A 17824-nucleotide genomic window follows, 5' to 3' on the forward strand; every position below is an offset into this window, starting at 1 on the left:
AACTGGATCATATCAGTACAATGTTTAACTTCTTTACTTAATCCATTCCATAATTTAATTCCACATACTGATATGCTAAAGGTTTTAAGTGTAGTACGTGTATACAAATGGTTTTAAAATAAACTTTCCTCAAAGGTTATATTTCTCCTCTTTAGTTGAGAAGAATTGTTGTCCATTCTTTGGTAGTAGGTTATAATTTGCTTTGTACATCATTTTAGCTGTTTGCAATCTTACCAAATCATTGTGCTTTTTCAACTAAAAGTGCTTTGCTCTGATTAGGGGGTACTTAAATTAGAAGAATGTTCACAGGGGGTACATCACTGAAAAAAGGTTGAGAACCACTGTTACAGTGGAGCAAAAAAGTATTTAGTCAGCCACCGATTGTGCAAGTTCTCCCACTTAAAATGATGACAGAGGTCTGTAATTTTCATCATAGGTACACTTCAACTGTGAGAGACAGAGTGTGAAAAAAAATCCAGGGATTCACATTGTAGGAATTTTAAAGAATGTATTTGTAAATTATGTTGGAAAATAAGTATTTGGTCAACCATTCAAAGCTCTCACTGACGGAAGGAGGTTTTGGCTCCAAATTTCACGATACATGGCCCCATTCATTCTTTCCTTAACACGGATCAATCGTCCTGTCCCCTTAGCAGAAAAACAGCCCCAAAGCGTGATGTTTCCACCCCCATGCTTCACAGTAGTTATGGTGTTCTTGGGATGCAACTCAGTATTCTTCTTCCTCCAAACACAACAAGTTGAGTTTATACCAAACTGGATACATGGATGATACAGCAAAGGATTGGGAGAATTTCATGTGGTCAGATGAAACCAAAATAGGTCCTTTTTTTTTTTCTTTCTTCTTTGTCATGAAAAAGGGACGTTTTTGTCTTGAAAAAGAGAGGTTTTTGTGGTTGGTGCACTAATTGTAAGTGTATATCGTGTTTTTTATGTTGATTTAATAAAACATTCTTCTGCGGCCCGGTGGTTGGGGACCACTGGTATATAGGACAATAGTTGACTCCCCATCGTGAAGTAACATCTTGGTTGTCCGAGTTGAACTTGAACGCCTCACGAGGAGAATCCAGCCAATGGTGTGCGAGGTCCTGCTGGTGAGGAGGGAGGGGTGCGGGGGGCTAAAAACTGCTTATTGAAAGCGGAGGCAAGCGGCGAGGCAGCGGACACAAGACGCACCGGCATCCCCTGGAACAAAGCATCCCACGAAGGACACTCGGAGCGCGAAGCGACACCCTGTTTACCGGCGAGCGTTTGCCCGAGTAGAAGCGGAGATGGTGAGTGCTCTCCCCGCCTCTGTGTGCCTTCTCCTCCCTCGACGGCGCCTTTATGCTCGGCGAGGTGAGGCGATGATGTCCGGGGTGTTGGGCTAACATCCAGCAGCCACTGTGGGGATGCTCAATGCCAACAAACCCTTTTTTAATTTTTTTTTTAGAGAAACCAGTCATTAAAAAAATTAAATAAACAACCATCTGTAGTGCTTGAAAAAAAATACACCCAACACGCCTTTTGCTTCAAGTATTATCAATGAAGTCCGCTAGCTCGCAGCCAGGCTAATTAAAAAGCAAGCACAAAATGTTGTTGCCCAATTGCATAATTATTGTTATTAAATGATGCATCGTGCAGTGTCACAACTAGTCTCTTCCTGTTAACATATATATATATTAGTAAATGTTTGGGATTGTTTTGTTGCAGCAGTTCCACTCATGGCGGATGTGACCTGCTTGCATTTACATTATGCAACATGCACACAGCAGCAGGTACAGTACACCTGTACTGCCTAATAAGGTCAAAGGAAACCCTTCATCACGCTCAGGTGTCACCGTCCCAAAGGTATTCAAAGAACAATGTGGCTGTTCATGTGGTATTTAACAAAAGTAGTCATGGAAGAATGTGGTTGTTCTTGTCGTTGTGCGGTAAACAAACCTAGAATTGAGACAACGAGTGTCTGTTACATATAATTAATTATACGGCATGTTCACATGTCATTTTTTTGATCGATTAAAGGCCTACTGAAACCCACTACTACCAACCACGCAGTCTGATAGTTTATATATCAATGATGAAGATGACATATTACCGTTGCAACACATGCCAATACGGCCGGTTTAGTTTACTAAATTACAATTTTAAATTTCCCGGGAGTTTCGTCTTGAAAACGTTGTGTAATTATGACGTGTAAGCAAGACGTCACGGGTTTTAAGGAAATATGAGCGCTGCACACACACACAGCTAAAAGTCTTCTGCTTTAACGGTATAATTACACAGTATTTTGGAGATCTGTGTTGCTGAATCTTTTGCAATTTGTTCAATTAATATTGGAGAAGTCAAAGTTGAAAGATGAGTTGGGAAGCTTTAGTTTTTAGCCACACAAACACATGGTGATTCCTTGTTTAAAATTCCTGGAGGTGAAACTTTCCTATGGATCAGAGCGCGGTCAAGCCAACATGGATCCCTACCAAATGTCAACCAGCAGGTTTCGGTGAGAAAATTGTGGTTTAAAATTCAGTTCTTACCCGAGAAAAACTGAGCTTGTGCCGTCCATACACTAGCTGCCGTCGACTCCCCTGAGACACTGCGCGTTAAGACACCCGTGGAGACACCCTTCCGACTATCAGGTACTAATTAACTCACTAAAAAAGTGGTCCCCAACCACCGGGCCATGGCCCGGTAACGGGCCGCAGAAGAATTTTTTCAATTAATTTTTATTAAAAAAAAAATATATATATATTAAATCAACATAAAAAACACAGTATACACTTACAATTAGTGCACCACCCACAAAAACCTCCCTTTTTCATGACAAAAACGTCCCTTTTTCATGACAAAGAAAAAAAAAAAAAAAAAGTATTAAGCGTTGACCGGTCCGCGGATACCAAAAGGTTGGGGACCACTGCACTAAAACACTAGCAACACTATAGAAAGATAAGGGATTTCCCAGAATTATCCTAGTAAATGTCTCTAAAAACATTGGAATCCGTCCCAATGCAATCACGTTTTTTTTTTTTTTTTACTTATTTTTTTTTAATCTTTTTTTTTTTCTAGTCCGTCACTATCAATATCCTCAAACACAAATCTTTCATCCTCGCTCAAATTAATGGGGAAATTGTCATTTTCTCGGTCCGAATAGCACTTTTTGTCGGAGGCTCCCATTAAAAATAATGTGAATATGTGAGGAGCCCCCACACGTGTGACGTTATCGTCTGCGACTTCCGGTAGAGGCAGGGCATTTCTCTTAACACCGAAAGTTGCGAACTTTATCGTGGATGTTCTCTACTAAATCCTTTCAGCAAAAATATGGCGATATCGCGAAATGATCAAGTGTGACACAGAATGAACCTGCTATCCCCGTTTAATTAAGAAAATCTCATTTCAGTAGGCCTTTAAACAGTATTCTGGACATCTGTGTTTCTGAATCTTTTGCAATTTGTTTAATTAATAATGGAGAAGTCAAAGTAGAAAGACGGAGTTGGGAAGCTTTAGCCTTTAGCCACTCAAACACATGGTGATTCCTTGTTTAAAATTCCCGGAGGTTAAGCTTTACTGTGGATCAGAGCGGTCAAGCGAGAAAATTGTGTGAAAAAGTCGCCTCTTACCGGAGATCTGTGGAGTTTGCGCCGTCGACTTACCTCAGACACTGGCCTCAAGACCCCCGTGGACACACCCCTCCGACTAAAACACTAGCAACACGATAGAAAAATAAGGGATTTCCCAGAATTATCCTAGTAAATGTGTCTAAAAATATCTGAATCCGTCCCAAAGCAATCGCCTTTTTTTTTTTAAACTTTATTTTCTTTTCTTTTTTTTTTCTAGTCCTTCGCTATCGATATCATCATCCACAAATCCTTCATCCTCGCTCAAATTAATGGGGAAATATTCGTTTTCTCGGTCCGAGAGGACATGAGGAGCCCTCACCCTTGTGACGTCATCGTCTGCGACTTCCGGTAAAGACGAGGCTTTTTTATCAGCACCAAAAGTTGCAAAATTTATCGGCGATGTTCTCTACTAAATCCTTTCAGCAAAAATATGGCAATATCGCGAAATGATCAAGTATGACACATAGAATGGACCTGCTATACCCTTTTAAATAAGAAAATCTCATTTCAGTAGGCCTTTAATAAAACAAACTAAAATTTATTGCATCTGCCAGTACAGTTTGTTTAATCAAGTGTAAAGGCAAAGATTAATCCAGGGATGTCAAACATGCGCTCGTGGGTCAGATCAGGCCCGTGAACAGGTTTAGCCCATGTCTACACTAAGTCGTATAACCCCTTAAACCAGACCTGAGCAAATTATGGCCTGGGGGCCACATGTGGCCCGTTAAACTTTTCAATCTGGCCCGCCGGACATTCCCACATATTTTTTTTTAGATCTTTAAATTATGATGTGCAGTGATGTTTTCAAATTACCAAAGGTCTTGAACTATACAACATATTTCAATGGTTGGAATCTGCGCTTTTGCATGATATTTTAGTGACTTGTGTTGTCCTGATAACAATATTATTTTGATACTTTTTGGTACTTTTTGATCATTTTTTAAATAAAGGGGACCAGAAAAAATTGCATTATTGACTTTAACAAAAAAATCTTAGGGTGTGGTGGACCGGTACTTTTCAGAGGCGGTATGGTACCGAATATGATTCATTAGTATCGCGGAACTATACTAATACTCGTATACCGTATATACCGTACAACCCTACTAGTTACTATGGTAATCTACGTCACAGCAGGTGCACCCCACCCCTACTGTCAACATGCACACAATTTACAGCTGAAGCTCCTAAAGTATCCAGAGTAGAGCAAATAGCGTCAAATTGGCAGTGTTTTGGTCAGACTCGGCGGGTGAAAACACATCTGACAAAATCCTTGCCTGTGTTTGTGTTATCAAGCCGCTTACAATCCGATCTGCGGTCTCGCAAAACCGCTTTTTGTCCGCGGGGGGTACCAACCGCTGTCATTATGTGCCGCGCATATGTCAACGATGTTTAGGTCAGTCACTCGCTCTGTGGTGGGTTTTCATTTCCTGTTTAGTGTCACGGATTTTGACACCGATTCTGTTGCGTCACTAATGTCTGTGTGGCCATATGCTCTTACAAACAATTAGACACCGCAAAGACACAGGATCTAGATCTGTCCAGCGTGTGTCGGGGGCCTGCCATATGTTCCAGAGCTGGCTTTGCTGGCCTGCTGTTCCAGGTCCTGAGCACTAAGTCACCCCAGCTGACGGTGTGTCAGTGTCCTGGCTGCATAGCTGCAGGGTGTTGCACTACTTAAGCTACATACCTGGACCCTGCAGTCTCGCCGTCCTCCTGTGGGCTGTAATGTAACACGAGACTGTAAACCAATCCAAGGATGTTGTGACTCAGGCAATAAAGTCTCAACATATTCCTTAGATCTGATCCTGGCCCATTATTTAATTCCCCAGATGGCTTGCAGCGATCATTTAGCATTATTTATGTCGGGTTTCCATCCAAAGCAGTGCTTGGAATTGTACGCAGGAATTTATTTGCTTTTGCACACATGACTTATCACCTAAGTAAGCAATACACTTCTTTGTTTGCTGCTGGCTAATGACTCCAAGATGCCTCCAAGAGGTGTCAAACTTGTTTTAGTGAGGGCCACATTGCAGTTATGGCTGCCCTTTATAAATATGAATGTATATTACCTAGGGATAGGCGATATGGCAAAATAAATGATCACAATTAATTTTGTCATATCCAATCTTCATTATTATCACTATTTTTTACTTTTTATTTTTTTTAATTAAAGCGGATTGTCTCATGCAGGTTTATACCGAGCGCTGCATCTCTACTGTTTACGATTGCAGTAACAGACATTTCCACCATGTTTGATTGAGGTAATGTATGCTAACAGCTGATAATTGTAATTTTGTTTTCACATGCTATGGTGTTTACTAGAGGTGCAACAGTACAGGTAACCCAGGCTTTGGTCCGTACCTGGTTTTGGAGCCACAGTTTTGTTCCTTTTTCGGTACGTTTTCTGGGGGTGAAGAGAACAACCTTTTTTCCTCTCAAAATTGTTTTTTTTTTTTTGCTTGTCTTTACAAACTTTCTGCAGTAAACAAAGTATAATTGGTGTAGTGAATACTATAAGACTTATTCCAAGTTAACATTTACTAAACAACACTTACAAATGGTAAATTATTTTTTTTTTCTTTTAATTACTTGGATACATCAGCGTTTCTCACCAGTGCTTTGGCATACAGCAAGCGGTGACCCACATTGTGGCGTTTTTAAAACTCAAATTCTGTATCTTATATTGAATGTGAATACATTACCGTGCAGTTTGAATTTGAGGTACTGTAAAATGTGTACCAACACATAAAACAGTTTTAATGATTGTGTCAGGAGCAAAATGTTTAGTTTTTTTTACTCCACAAACCGTGTCGGTCTGCAGTTCTTTTTTTTATTTTTTTATATCCGTATACCGGTACTATTGTGCTTGTTTCTCCAACAGCGGGGACAAGTTTTATTTATTTTTTTAGTACATGTTATATCAGAGGAGGGGAAGTTTTGCAGACACAAACAAAAATCTGAATAAACATGTTTGGATATAAAAAAGCCTTTTATAATTAAATTAGTGGGTGTGTTGATTCTCGCAGCTGGGACCAATACAGTCACAAAGACGTTCTGTGAGTGCCTGCAAGTCTGCATTCGGGGCAGGATTACTGGTTAGCTGCGGCTGATAGTAAAACTAAAGCTGATGCTCCTTCTTTAATTGTTGTGTTTCAGCTTGTATGCCAGTGTTAGTCAAATTTCTTTATTTTGTTTATCTGGGCTGCACTTCCAGCTGTGTAAGGGGGAAGAGGCACAGCATGATTATTGAACATTAATAACATCGTGAGAGGACTGTCTTTAGCGAAGGTGGAACACACTTTCACACAAACATGCACACATTCACAGAAACACACAGGATCACGGTCAATAAAGGTGGATTGTTCCATGCAGGATTATACCAAGCATCATTACCTCCCTACTGTTTACTACTGCGGTAACTTCTAACAGAGGTTTGATCAAGGAAATATGCTACCAGCTGATCACCGTGATAGAACTCAAATGAATCCTGATCACGATCATATAATCGCTCAGCCCTGATTTTAGTCTTGAATACACTATTTTCAATTGTTTGATTATATTTTTTTTACCAACCATTGATGGATAACGTGCTTTGTAATCATAAGTCAAGATACTCATGTATTTATTTTTGATACCCATAAAAATGCTTGGACTATCTTGTTGCACGCACAGATAATTAAGTTTCGCAGTCAAAGTGCTCAAAAAATTAATTCACACCCAAATCACGATTTTTTATTCATCCTGATTCTAAGTTGATTTATACATACAATACATCTGGAAAGTTTTTACAACGCTTCACTTTTTCCACATTTTGTTACGTTACAGCCTTATTACAAAATTGTGTGCGTGTGTGTGTTTTTTTTTAAGAATAGATTTTTGGATTGAAATTTTTTTATTTATCATATTATTGTTCTTGACGGTTGCTTTTATAAATATTAGGTTTACCATTTTTTAAAGTATTGTATTTGTATGTCTTCACATCCATCCATCCATCCATCCATTTCCTACCGCTTATTCCCTTTTGGCGCCTATCTCAGCTACAATCGGGCAGAAGGCGGCGTACACCTTGGACAAGTCGCCACCTCATCACAGGGCCAACACAGATAGACAGACAACAATTCAAGTATATTTTAAGTATTGTAAAGCTGGGACTGGGTTAGAATTGTTGTTTTTGTTCAGAATATATTTTATTAGCTTGATTGATTCTGTGATTTTTGTCATTTTTAAAAAGACTGCTCGTTTAAGTTGTATGTCAGCAGCCAAGAGGAGCTTTTGTAACCTGTTTTGCAAAGGTTTTATTTTGATTCGTACACCAAATAATGAGATTTGTGTTAAGTGTGGAAAATTGATTCTGAAACCAATCATCACCCCAAGAATCAGAATCGAATCGTGAGGTGTTCAAAGTCCATCTTGACTTACAATTTGAAAGCAAGTTGTCCATCAGTTTGTTGGTAAAAATATGATCATTATAACAGTTGCCTTTGCAAATTGTTTAACAAGGCTATAATGTTTATATTCATATATATTAACTGTAACCTGAGAGCAGACATGATTGCGATGTGGCCCTCAATAAAATGAGTTTGTCAACTTTTCTTTATTGGAGGAAATAATACGAGTCCTGGAGGAGAACTAGGTTGCGAAATGTTCCTCCAGGTCTGCGGCAAAGTCAGATCAGTCGCGATGATGCTTTCCTCATCACAAGTCAGTGCAACTTGTCATTTTCAACACAACCCTGTTGTTTCTTTCCTGTATGAGTGAGTGAGAAGCATGACATGAACGTTTTATTAGAGAAGAGTAGGTTTGTATTCCTTTTTATTTCCCTGTTTAAAAATAGCATCGTGCGTCAAACATAGCTGGGTACATTGGCTGAAGTTATATCTGAACTTTGGCAGCCTCCCCAGACAGGAAGTTGTCAAGCAAGTGCTTAAAACGCTGCATCACTTTTTGGTTGCATGCAAAGAGGTTGCAAGGAAAAGGGAAGAGAGAGAAGTAGTCCGAGATGTGATTACGCTGCAGACTGCGTGACTTCCAGTTAACGCAGTCTCTTGAAAACCTGACGTGCAGCTGTTATTTTGTCCACCGCCCCATACCATTGCTGATGTTTGTGCAAGGCTTTTTCATAACTGACTTAGTCTGTACATGCTTAAGCCTTGATGGAATGCTGCTGTCAAACATAGGCTACGTGTCTGCTTGAGCAGTAGCTGTTTCATCATTTGCATGGCCAACTACCAACCACAACACGAGGCACACCTGCACAGTATAATGACATCTATTGCAAACAAATGACATCTAATGCAAACAGGGAAAGCTAGGCCATGTCTGTCTTACCTGTTTGGAAAACCATAATAAATGGTCATGCTTTCCAACTGTAGTTTGTGGTAATACATGATACAAAGTGCTGGATCCGTGGGTCATTTCCCCAATAGGCCCCAAATTGGGTTAGGCCAGGGGTCGGCTACCCAAAATGTTGAAAGAGCCATATTGTACTAAAAGTACAAAAAAAAAACTGTCTGGAGCCGTAAAAAATGAAACGCCTTCTATAAGTGATATAATGAAGACAACACATGACGTAAGTGTTTATTTTAGCCTATTATCAAAATAACTGTCGCAGGCTGATACAAATCTTTGTTGACATATATGTTGAAATGTAATATTTAAACACAGCCGTCTCAGAGGGTGAGATAACTCCTCATTTACTCGCTTAGAATGGCTGACGGTATAGATGTGTGTGTCCAAGTTAAAGGAAACAGCAGGCTGTCTTCTTCAAATGGATTTATAACAAGCTATGCAAGATTGGTAACGTTTGCTGCGGTCTGGAACAGCATGGCACACAAACCACTATCAGAAATGGAGGCAATATTACAAACAGATAATTAGGGCTGGACGATATGGCCTTTTATTAATATCTCAATATTTTTAGGCCATGTCACGATACACGATATATATCTCGATATTTTCCCTTAGCCTTGAATTAACACTTGATGCATATAATCACACCATTTGTCTACATTAAAACATACTTGTTCACGCTGCATTAATATGTGCTAATTTTAAACTTTCATGCAGAGAGGGAAATCACAACTAAGTCAATTTACCAAAACCGTTTTTATTAAGCAGTGGCACAAACATTCATGTAATTTCAAAACAGAAAGTGCAAGATTGTCAGAGACATTTTAAAACAAACTATTAGTGCACTGTTGTGCATGATGTCACTAAGATGACATATCAGAACAACACTAAATTAAAGTACACTTTTTTTTACAGAACACCCTACAAAACAAAATGCACTTTAGTGCATGATGACACAAGATTTCAAAAACTGTAAAATAAAAATTAGCTGCATAATAGGAAATCAAGTATATATCCTTATATTCCCTTCGCTGTGTGGTCGGTTACTGCGGACGTCATTTCCTTCTGTTGTTGATCTGGATATGGAAGACGCCAGGCTATATTGGGTCAGTGCTGGTTGCTTGGGTATTTTGTTGGGTGTGACATCGGCCGGAGATGTTGACATGCAGAGTTTCAAGCGCTCCTTATTCTCCAGCAGGTGACTTTTTAAATGATGCTACAAATTAGTAGTGCCGCTTCCCTTTTGTAGCAACGCTTTTGCCGCATACTTGACATATTATGTTGCCTGTTCACCATCTGCCCGCTTGAAGCCAAACCACCGCCAGACAATGGACCTGTGCTGTTTTTGTTGGGAATTAATTCTTCCTCCATTTGTTACCAGATTGGCAACTTCTCTCTCTTGTGTTAACACTCACACCACTCCACTAGCACCACCTGCCACAGTTAACATTACCATGCTGTTACCTCTCTGCTCGGTGAGGGCGTATGACGTTGCACGCTCGACGGTATGTGACGTATGTAACAAGGTGCGCTTGTTTTATCTCTCTGTGAGAAGGAAAGACAAGAGAGAGTGAGAAAAGCCTTTAGAGTAATGCCCGCAGCCAAAAGCAACTGCGTGAGAACACACACTCGACTACACACGATATGGTCATTTTCTACATCGCACAGAGACAAACCCGAGATATATCGAGTGTATTCGATATATCGCGCAGTACTTAAGATAATATGTCATGAGAAATGCAGATATAAATTCAATACACAAAGGACATAGGAAAATAAATGATCTCAAATATACTTACAAGTGAGGCATAATGGTTGCAGTCATGCGCTGACAAAATATGCTTGATAAGCACTCCACACAAGTTAATAACATCAAGAAAGCGCACCTTTATGGATTCACGCACAGCATAAAAAGATTGGTGGACAAAATGAGGCAAGAAGTGGCATAAAATCTCTTTCTCTGGCATCGTCGGGGGAAGTTATACATGTAAACTAACTACGGTGAGTTCAAGGAACGCCAAAATTAGTAGGACAAAACGGTGCTCGCCAAATACTTCCGTCAGAGAATAATGCTGGATATAAACAGTGGGATTTCTAACAATTAGGGAGGTTTGTGTCATGTTGTCGTCCTACAGAGACCCTATTTAAACAAAAATATATTTTTATCTTTTGTTATTTTCATACATTTTTGAAAAAGCTACAGGGAGCCGCAAGGGCGGTGCTAAAGAGCCGCAGTTTGCTCATCCTTGGGTTAGGCGATAAAATTATATCAACATACTGTATATCGTGATACACGTTATAAATAAAAAATGTGTTCGATAAAACGTTCAATAATTTTTTTTTTTCTATGTCGGAAAGATGCGAAGCAAGGTCCGTTGCATGAACAAAGGCAATCACTTTCTGGAAGCTGAGAAACGCAGGAAGTGATCACTCAGTGGGAGTGACACGCGAACAGCCTATCAGTTAACCGTATCAACTATCATGTTTAAGTGTGCTCTCTTGTCTCACGGTTGATTCATTGTAAAAAAAAAGTGCTGCGGGCCACAAAGAAATCGTGGATAAAACCAAAAGTCACCTCGACATTGTGGCAGTTTTTTAATTTGACCGTAGTGCTGTAAAGAAAGCAAGGCGCACGTCCCCATTAAGACAGTTAATAACACACCACCTTAGCTGCGCTCACCCTTTAGAGCACAGCTGTAAATTCCTTGCACTAAATCTGCAGAAAATAGTTCTCTCAGGTTTCTCTGTTTACATTTTCACACTTTGCACTATTTTGTTGCACTTTATTCAGCATTTCTTATCTATTCCTTATGTTTGCAACTTCATTTAAAGAGGTTATTAAGTATTCAGTAAGATTTTAGAATTTTGTCTACATTATTTTCAATGCTTGTGTTTGAAATTGCTTCCCTCTCTGCCTTGATAGCTAAGTGGATTACAAATGAAAGAAAGGCAGGTTAGATTTGAAATAAAAATGTTTACATTTAACATATTTTTCTACTGCTCCTTATTTTCGATGAGTCATAAAAATATCAATCGATATCGACCGATGTAAAACACTTGTAGTGTAACACAGTTTTCAGCCACGTCGCCTAGCCCTGGTACCATTAAAATGGATTATAACAAGAGAATAAAGATGCCTACCTCTGCACCAAAAAGACAACTATACAGTGTTTGGTGTCATAGTACATTCTTCAATACAATTGTGGAACATTCTGAATAGTTTCTTTGAACTGTAAACAACAGAAACACAAGTGGTTTGGCACATTAGCATGGAATCAATGAAAGCTCCTTAATGTAATTGAATCAAGGTTAGCTTTATTTTTATAGCCAAGCCCTCGCCGCCACAATTATGGTGGAAACCCTGCATATTTTTAGTAGCCGTTGTTATTATTGCAGTTGATTTCTTCTCTCCTTTACTTTTAATTCCCGCACCTGCTGGTTGTGATGACAAGCGCTTTGACCCCAGTTTGACTTAAATTAAATGTTTTGATGCTTAGTATATTGTTTTTCAAATAAGATAATTGCGCATATATCCAAAATTGATGTGCGTTCATATGAAATTCCATATACAGTGGTACCTCAGGATAGGATTTTAGCTGGTTCTGTGGTGCAGCTTGTATACTGAAACCGTTTTGGCCGTTGAATTGATTTAAAATGTGTTTAATCAACACTTGACTCAACTCAAACAGCACAATTTTAACATGTCTTGTAACTTTAAGACAAGAAATATTGCATAAAAAGAATACAATAAAATGTAGGACAAATAACTATAGTAGTTTTATGAAGTAAGAGTGGACTTTTACGCTATATTCTTCCTGCTGCTTCGCCGTCAAACACACCGTCAGCAGCTACTCCATATTTTCATGGATTAATATCCACTGTTGCGATATTATTTTAACATAGTCGACTGGTGTCATCCACTCTTAAAGAAATACCAATGTGTCTGTATAAGCATGCTAACTTTTTAGTTACTTTTTTTAACAGCCACACACCTCCAGTCATTTAATTTGATGCTTGACACTTGTTAACTTTTAGCATGCTAACGTTAAATTGTGCAAATTGAAATTAAATGCTAACATTGGTATTCTAGCAATTTAACATTAGCATGCCAATTGTTTTGGAGACAAAGACGCTTCATGGTCATATGACTTTGTACATGACACGTTCTGTTGGCATCATTCGCATGCATAAGTACACATTCTAATTGTGTGTAATGTTCAAATCCCGGATGTTTTTCTTGTTTTTAGAATGTTGCGAGCCAATATAACAGTGGTTGTCAACCTTTTTTCAGTGATGTATCCCCTGTGAACATTTTTTTTTATTAAAGTACCCCCTAATCAGAGCAAAGCATTTTTGGTTGAAAAAAAGAGATAAAGAATTAAAATACAGCACTATGTCATCAGTTTCTGATTTATTAAATTGAATAACAGTGCAAAAATATTGCTCATTTGTAGTGGTCTTTCTTGAACTATTTGGGAAAAAAGGATATAGAAATAACTAAAAACTAGTCGAAAAATAAACAAGTGATTCAATTATAAATAAAGATTTCTACACATAGAAGTAACCATCAACTTAAAGTGCCCTCTTTGGGATTGTAATAGAGATCCATCTGGATTCATGAACTTAATTTTGAATATTTCTTCACAAAAAAAGAAATCTTTAACATCAATATTTATGGAAAAAATCTAACTGTCAACACTGAATATTGCATTGTTGCATTTCTCTTCACAGTTTATGAACTTACATTCATATTTTGTTGAAGTATTATTCAATAAATATATTTATAAATGATTCTTGCTATTTTTAGCATATTTAAAAAAAATCTCACGTACCCCTTGGCATACCTTCAAGTACCCCCAGGGGTACGCATACCCCCGATTTAGAACCACTGCAATATAAAAACAAGCTGTGGGCCGCACTTTGGACACCCCTGGCTTACAACATGCATTTCTACTTGAATGTCATGTGTTTTTAGTTCTAAAGGGGTTATATTATGGACTTTGCTTGAAACGTAAAAGAAAGATTGGGGGAAGAAGTTGGTGTCGGTCTTATAGCAAGCACCTGCCAGTGTGAGTTGCAGTTGAAGCTAAAGTAGAAGTGAACGCCCAGTGTGGTGCTGCGGGACGACTTCACCTCCTATGAAAGTGGTCTTTGTCTTGCTGAGACATAGTACCGGGAGTGAGACAAAAACCTGCTTTATTTGTATTCACTTCCCTCTCGCTCTCCCAGGCCGTCCTCGTCTTTTCCGTTGAGCGCCACTGGCTTATTTGTGGCTCTTGGACGCAAATGTCTCTGTCGTCGTCAAAGCGGCCCTAATTTATTGGATGAGCGAGGACTGTAGTGGCCTGTGTCTTCCCTCTGGGGACTCTGCGAGAAGGAGGAAGACGAGTCATAACGACTTCCTGCCTGCCCCGTTTGAGACGCTCGCAGCCATGTCATGTACATATAAGGCAGCAGAAGGAGGCATGTGAAGTCTCTGGCAGGTTGTTACTTAAACGCACGCCTGCCTTCCAACATGGCAACTTGACTTGTTGTAACACATCTTTGAGTCGTGTCTATGTATGTTTGAACTTTGAATGGTTGCGTGCGCAGCCAGCCTTTCTGGTAACACGTGCCTCCTAAAAAGCTTCTATAGCAGCTCATCGATGGAATGTTTCGAGGGCAGGAAGCCTTGCATCCTGCACTGATAACTAACTTGTCTTTTTGTCATCTTCTTCTCAAATAACAACTCTCCAACTGCTGAGTGCTGCATTAGTGGACACCCGTGAATTAAAGATGGGCATGTTTTAAATTGATTTTATGGATTTTCTCTTTAGATCGTTGTCATCAGTCTAATGCAAGGCTAACCAAACTTTTCCACTGAGGGCGGTCAATTGAAAAATCAAAGGATGCGTGAGGCCACTGCAATCAGTGCAAAGTATTTATTTAATGAGTGTATACAGTCGTTTCCCACAGGTCAGGCATCTATTTGTGGGGGTGTGGTCGGGCGGCGGGGGGGGGTTTGGACGGAGGGGGGTGGCGGCGGTGATGACCAAGAAGAATGCTGAGTTGGAATAAAATTACAACACTTTATGTACATATTTATATACATATTTATATAATATTTACATATTTATAAAATATGTACCTACAAGCTCCATTCACAGACAGAGTCCCAATGCTTTTATGACCGGTCGAGCGAATCAAAAACGGAAAAAAAAAATACATATATATTTTATTATTTTTTAAATTTTTTAATTTTTTTTTGTGGCAGCAGTAATTCTTTCGTGGCGGGCTGCCACAAATAAATGAATGTGTGGGAAACCCTGGTATATATATATATATATATATATATATATATATATATATATATATATATATATATATATATATATATGTATATGTATATATGTTTGAAGTTTTACTCCTATTGTGTTTTTCTAATTTATTAATGTATTGTAATTTAAAAAAAAGGCTTAATGTTTTTGTTATAGTACACAATAAACATCAGACAATTTAGCCGATATGAGAATATGTGTCACATTTAAACCAATATCGGTATTCAATGGTACCGATTTTCATTACTTTTTTGTTTGTTACTTTTTTTTTTGGTAATGAAATATGATTTTTAAAAATGTGCTGATTATAACTGCTGTTCAGTTGTTATATCTTGTTATATATTAACATTTATGACTCTCATTTGCAAACAATACACTAAGTTGCAATTATATTTTGAAAGTCCAAAACGTCAGATGGCAGTAGTGTGTATAATTTGTGGTGTGTTGGTTTGGTTTTTGTTGAACCCAAAAAAGTGTTAATACTGTAATTATTGTATTTATTACACACCATCTGTTTTTAACCTACATCTTGGTTGTAGTTTTAAATTATAAATTATGACGTTTTAAATTGCCATGTAAAATCGTTAATCCTAGTCCGGGGGTCGGCAACCCGCAGCTCTGGAGCCGCATGCGGCTATTAAGCGCCTCCCTACTGGCTCTTTGGAGCTTTTTCAAAAATATATGAGAAATAGAAAAAGATGTGGTGGAAAAGAAATCCATCCATCCATCCATTTTCTACCGCTTATTCCCTTTTGGGGTCGCGGGGGGCGCTGGCGCCTATCTCAGCTACAATCGGGCGGGAGGCGGTGTACACCCTGGACAAGTCGCCACTTCATCGCAGGGCCAACACAGATAGACAGACAACATTCACACTCACATTCACACACTAAGGCCAATTTAGTGTTGCCAATCAACTTATCCCCAGGTGCATGTCTTTGGAAGTGGGAGGAAGCCGGAGTACCCGGAGGGAACCCACGCATTCACGAGGAGAACATGCAAACTCCACACAGAAAGATCCCGAGCCTGAGATTGAACCCAGGATTGAAAGACTTTCGTATTGTGAGACAGACGCACTTACCCTCGGCCACCGTGAAGCCCTGGGAAAAAAACATATTTTTTGTTTTAATATAGTTTCTGTAGGTGGACAAACATGACACAAACCTCCCTAATTTCTATAAAGCACACTGTTTTTATTAAACATGCTTCACTGATTTGAGTATTTGGCGAGCGCCGTTTTGTCCTACTAATTTTGGCGGTCCTTGAACTCACCGTAGTTTGTTTACATGTATAACTTATCCGACTTTCTAAGACATGTTTTAAGCCACTTCTTTTTCTGTCTCATTTTGTCCACCAAACTTTTAACGTTGTGCATAAATTCACAAAGGTGAGTTATGTTGATGTTCTTGACTTATGTGGAGTGCTAATCAGACATATTTGGTCACTGCGTGACTGCAAGCTTATCAATGCTAACATGCTATTTAGGCTAGCTGTATGTACATATTGCAACATTATGCCTCATTTGTAGCTATATTTCAGCTCATTTAGTTTCCTTTAGGTCCTCATAATTCAATTTATATTTCATCACACACTATCTGTATGTAATGTGGCTTTTAATTTTTTGCTGCTCCAGACGGATTTGTTTTTGTATTTTTGGTCCAATATGGCTCTTTCAACATTTTGGGTTGCCGACCCCTAAGCATTAAGTTAGTGAATTTAAAAAAACTGGAGTCTTACTTAACTTAACTTGGAGGGTTTTTTGGGGCCAGTTGCTTTGTCGGCATTAAAAATTACAACGTCACCTGGAAGTAGTTTGGCGTAGTCCTCGCTCAGTGCTGCTGTAGTGATCGACAAGTGCGAAGAACCGGCTGAGTCTGCAACCGAGCGTTACGTCACGTGCAACCCAGTTACCAAAACATGGCTCCACTGGAGTTTACGTGAATAGGACCAGCGGACTTTGGGTGCTGCCAAAAAAGTACCGTATTCAGTACAGGCCCCTAGTCATACAGATTAACTCAATAACATAAAAAAAATTACTCCGGTAACTGAATAAAAAAAAAAATACTCTCGTATTAGGCATGATTACCCATCCTGTGCAGTAGGTGGGTTAAGGTGAAAAAAATGGAGCGCTCCTTTTCTCCCTATGCTGTAAACAGCATGTCGTAAACTTCCCCTGAGCTCTTTCTAAACAGGGCGTCGATCGTGTGGAACTTCTTTTTTTTTTATCAGAGGAAGACATTTTGCATTTGTTCTGCATACATTCCTTCAACCATTAATTGATTAACGTGGACTCCGACTTAAACAGGTTGAAAACTTATTCGGGGTGTTACCGTTTAGTGGTCAATTGTATGGGATATGTGCTGTACTGTGCAATCTACTAATTAAAAAGTCTTAATCAATCAATCAATCAACACATTAAACCTTACCAGCCACCTGAAACGCCAGCATTGCTACAACAGTGTTTTAAAAGCCTTTGAAGAGGCGAGCCCTGTTAAAGAAGCAGGTAAAAGGAAGTTATGTGTATTGTATTGGTTTAAAGGGGACCTAAAT

The 17824-nt window shown here is 39.0% G+C and overlaps 1 protein-coding gene across 2 annotated transcripts in view; it reads left to right on the forward strand.

The window, feature by feature from the left end:
- Nucleotides 1–1133: 1133 nt before the first annotated feature.
- limd2 (LIM domain containing 2) overlaps nucleotides 1134–17824 on the forward strand; it is a 31590-nt gene continuing 14899 nt past the window's right edge. Inside the window, exons 1-2 of one of the 2 annotated variants that reach the window (XM_061905524.1) lie at nucleotides 1134–1292; nucleotides 1711–1848. In XM_061905524.1, coding sequence (XP_061761508.1) covers nucleotides 1753–1848 — 96 coding nt within the window. In that variant the 5' untranslated portion in view covers nucleotides 1134–1292; nucleotides 1711–1752. The remainder of the gene's footprint in view (nucleotides 1293–1710; nucleotides 1849–17824) is intronic. The other variant, XM_061905526.1, reaches the window with a different exon arrangement.

This window comes from Nerophis ophidion, linkage group LG07 (assembly GCF_033978795.1).
Source record: "Nerophis ophidion isolate RoL-2023_Sa linkage group LG07, RoL_Noph_v1.0, whole genome shotgun sequence".
In the NCBI taxonomy this organism is placed as follows: domain Eukaryota; kingdom Metazoa; phylum Chordata; class Actinopteri; order Syngnathiformes; family Syngnathidae; genus Nerophis; species Nerophis ophidion.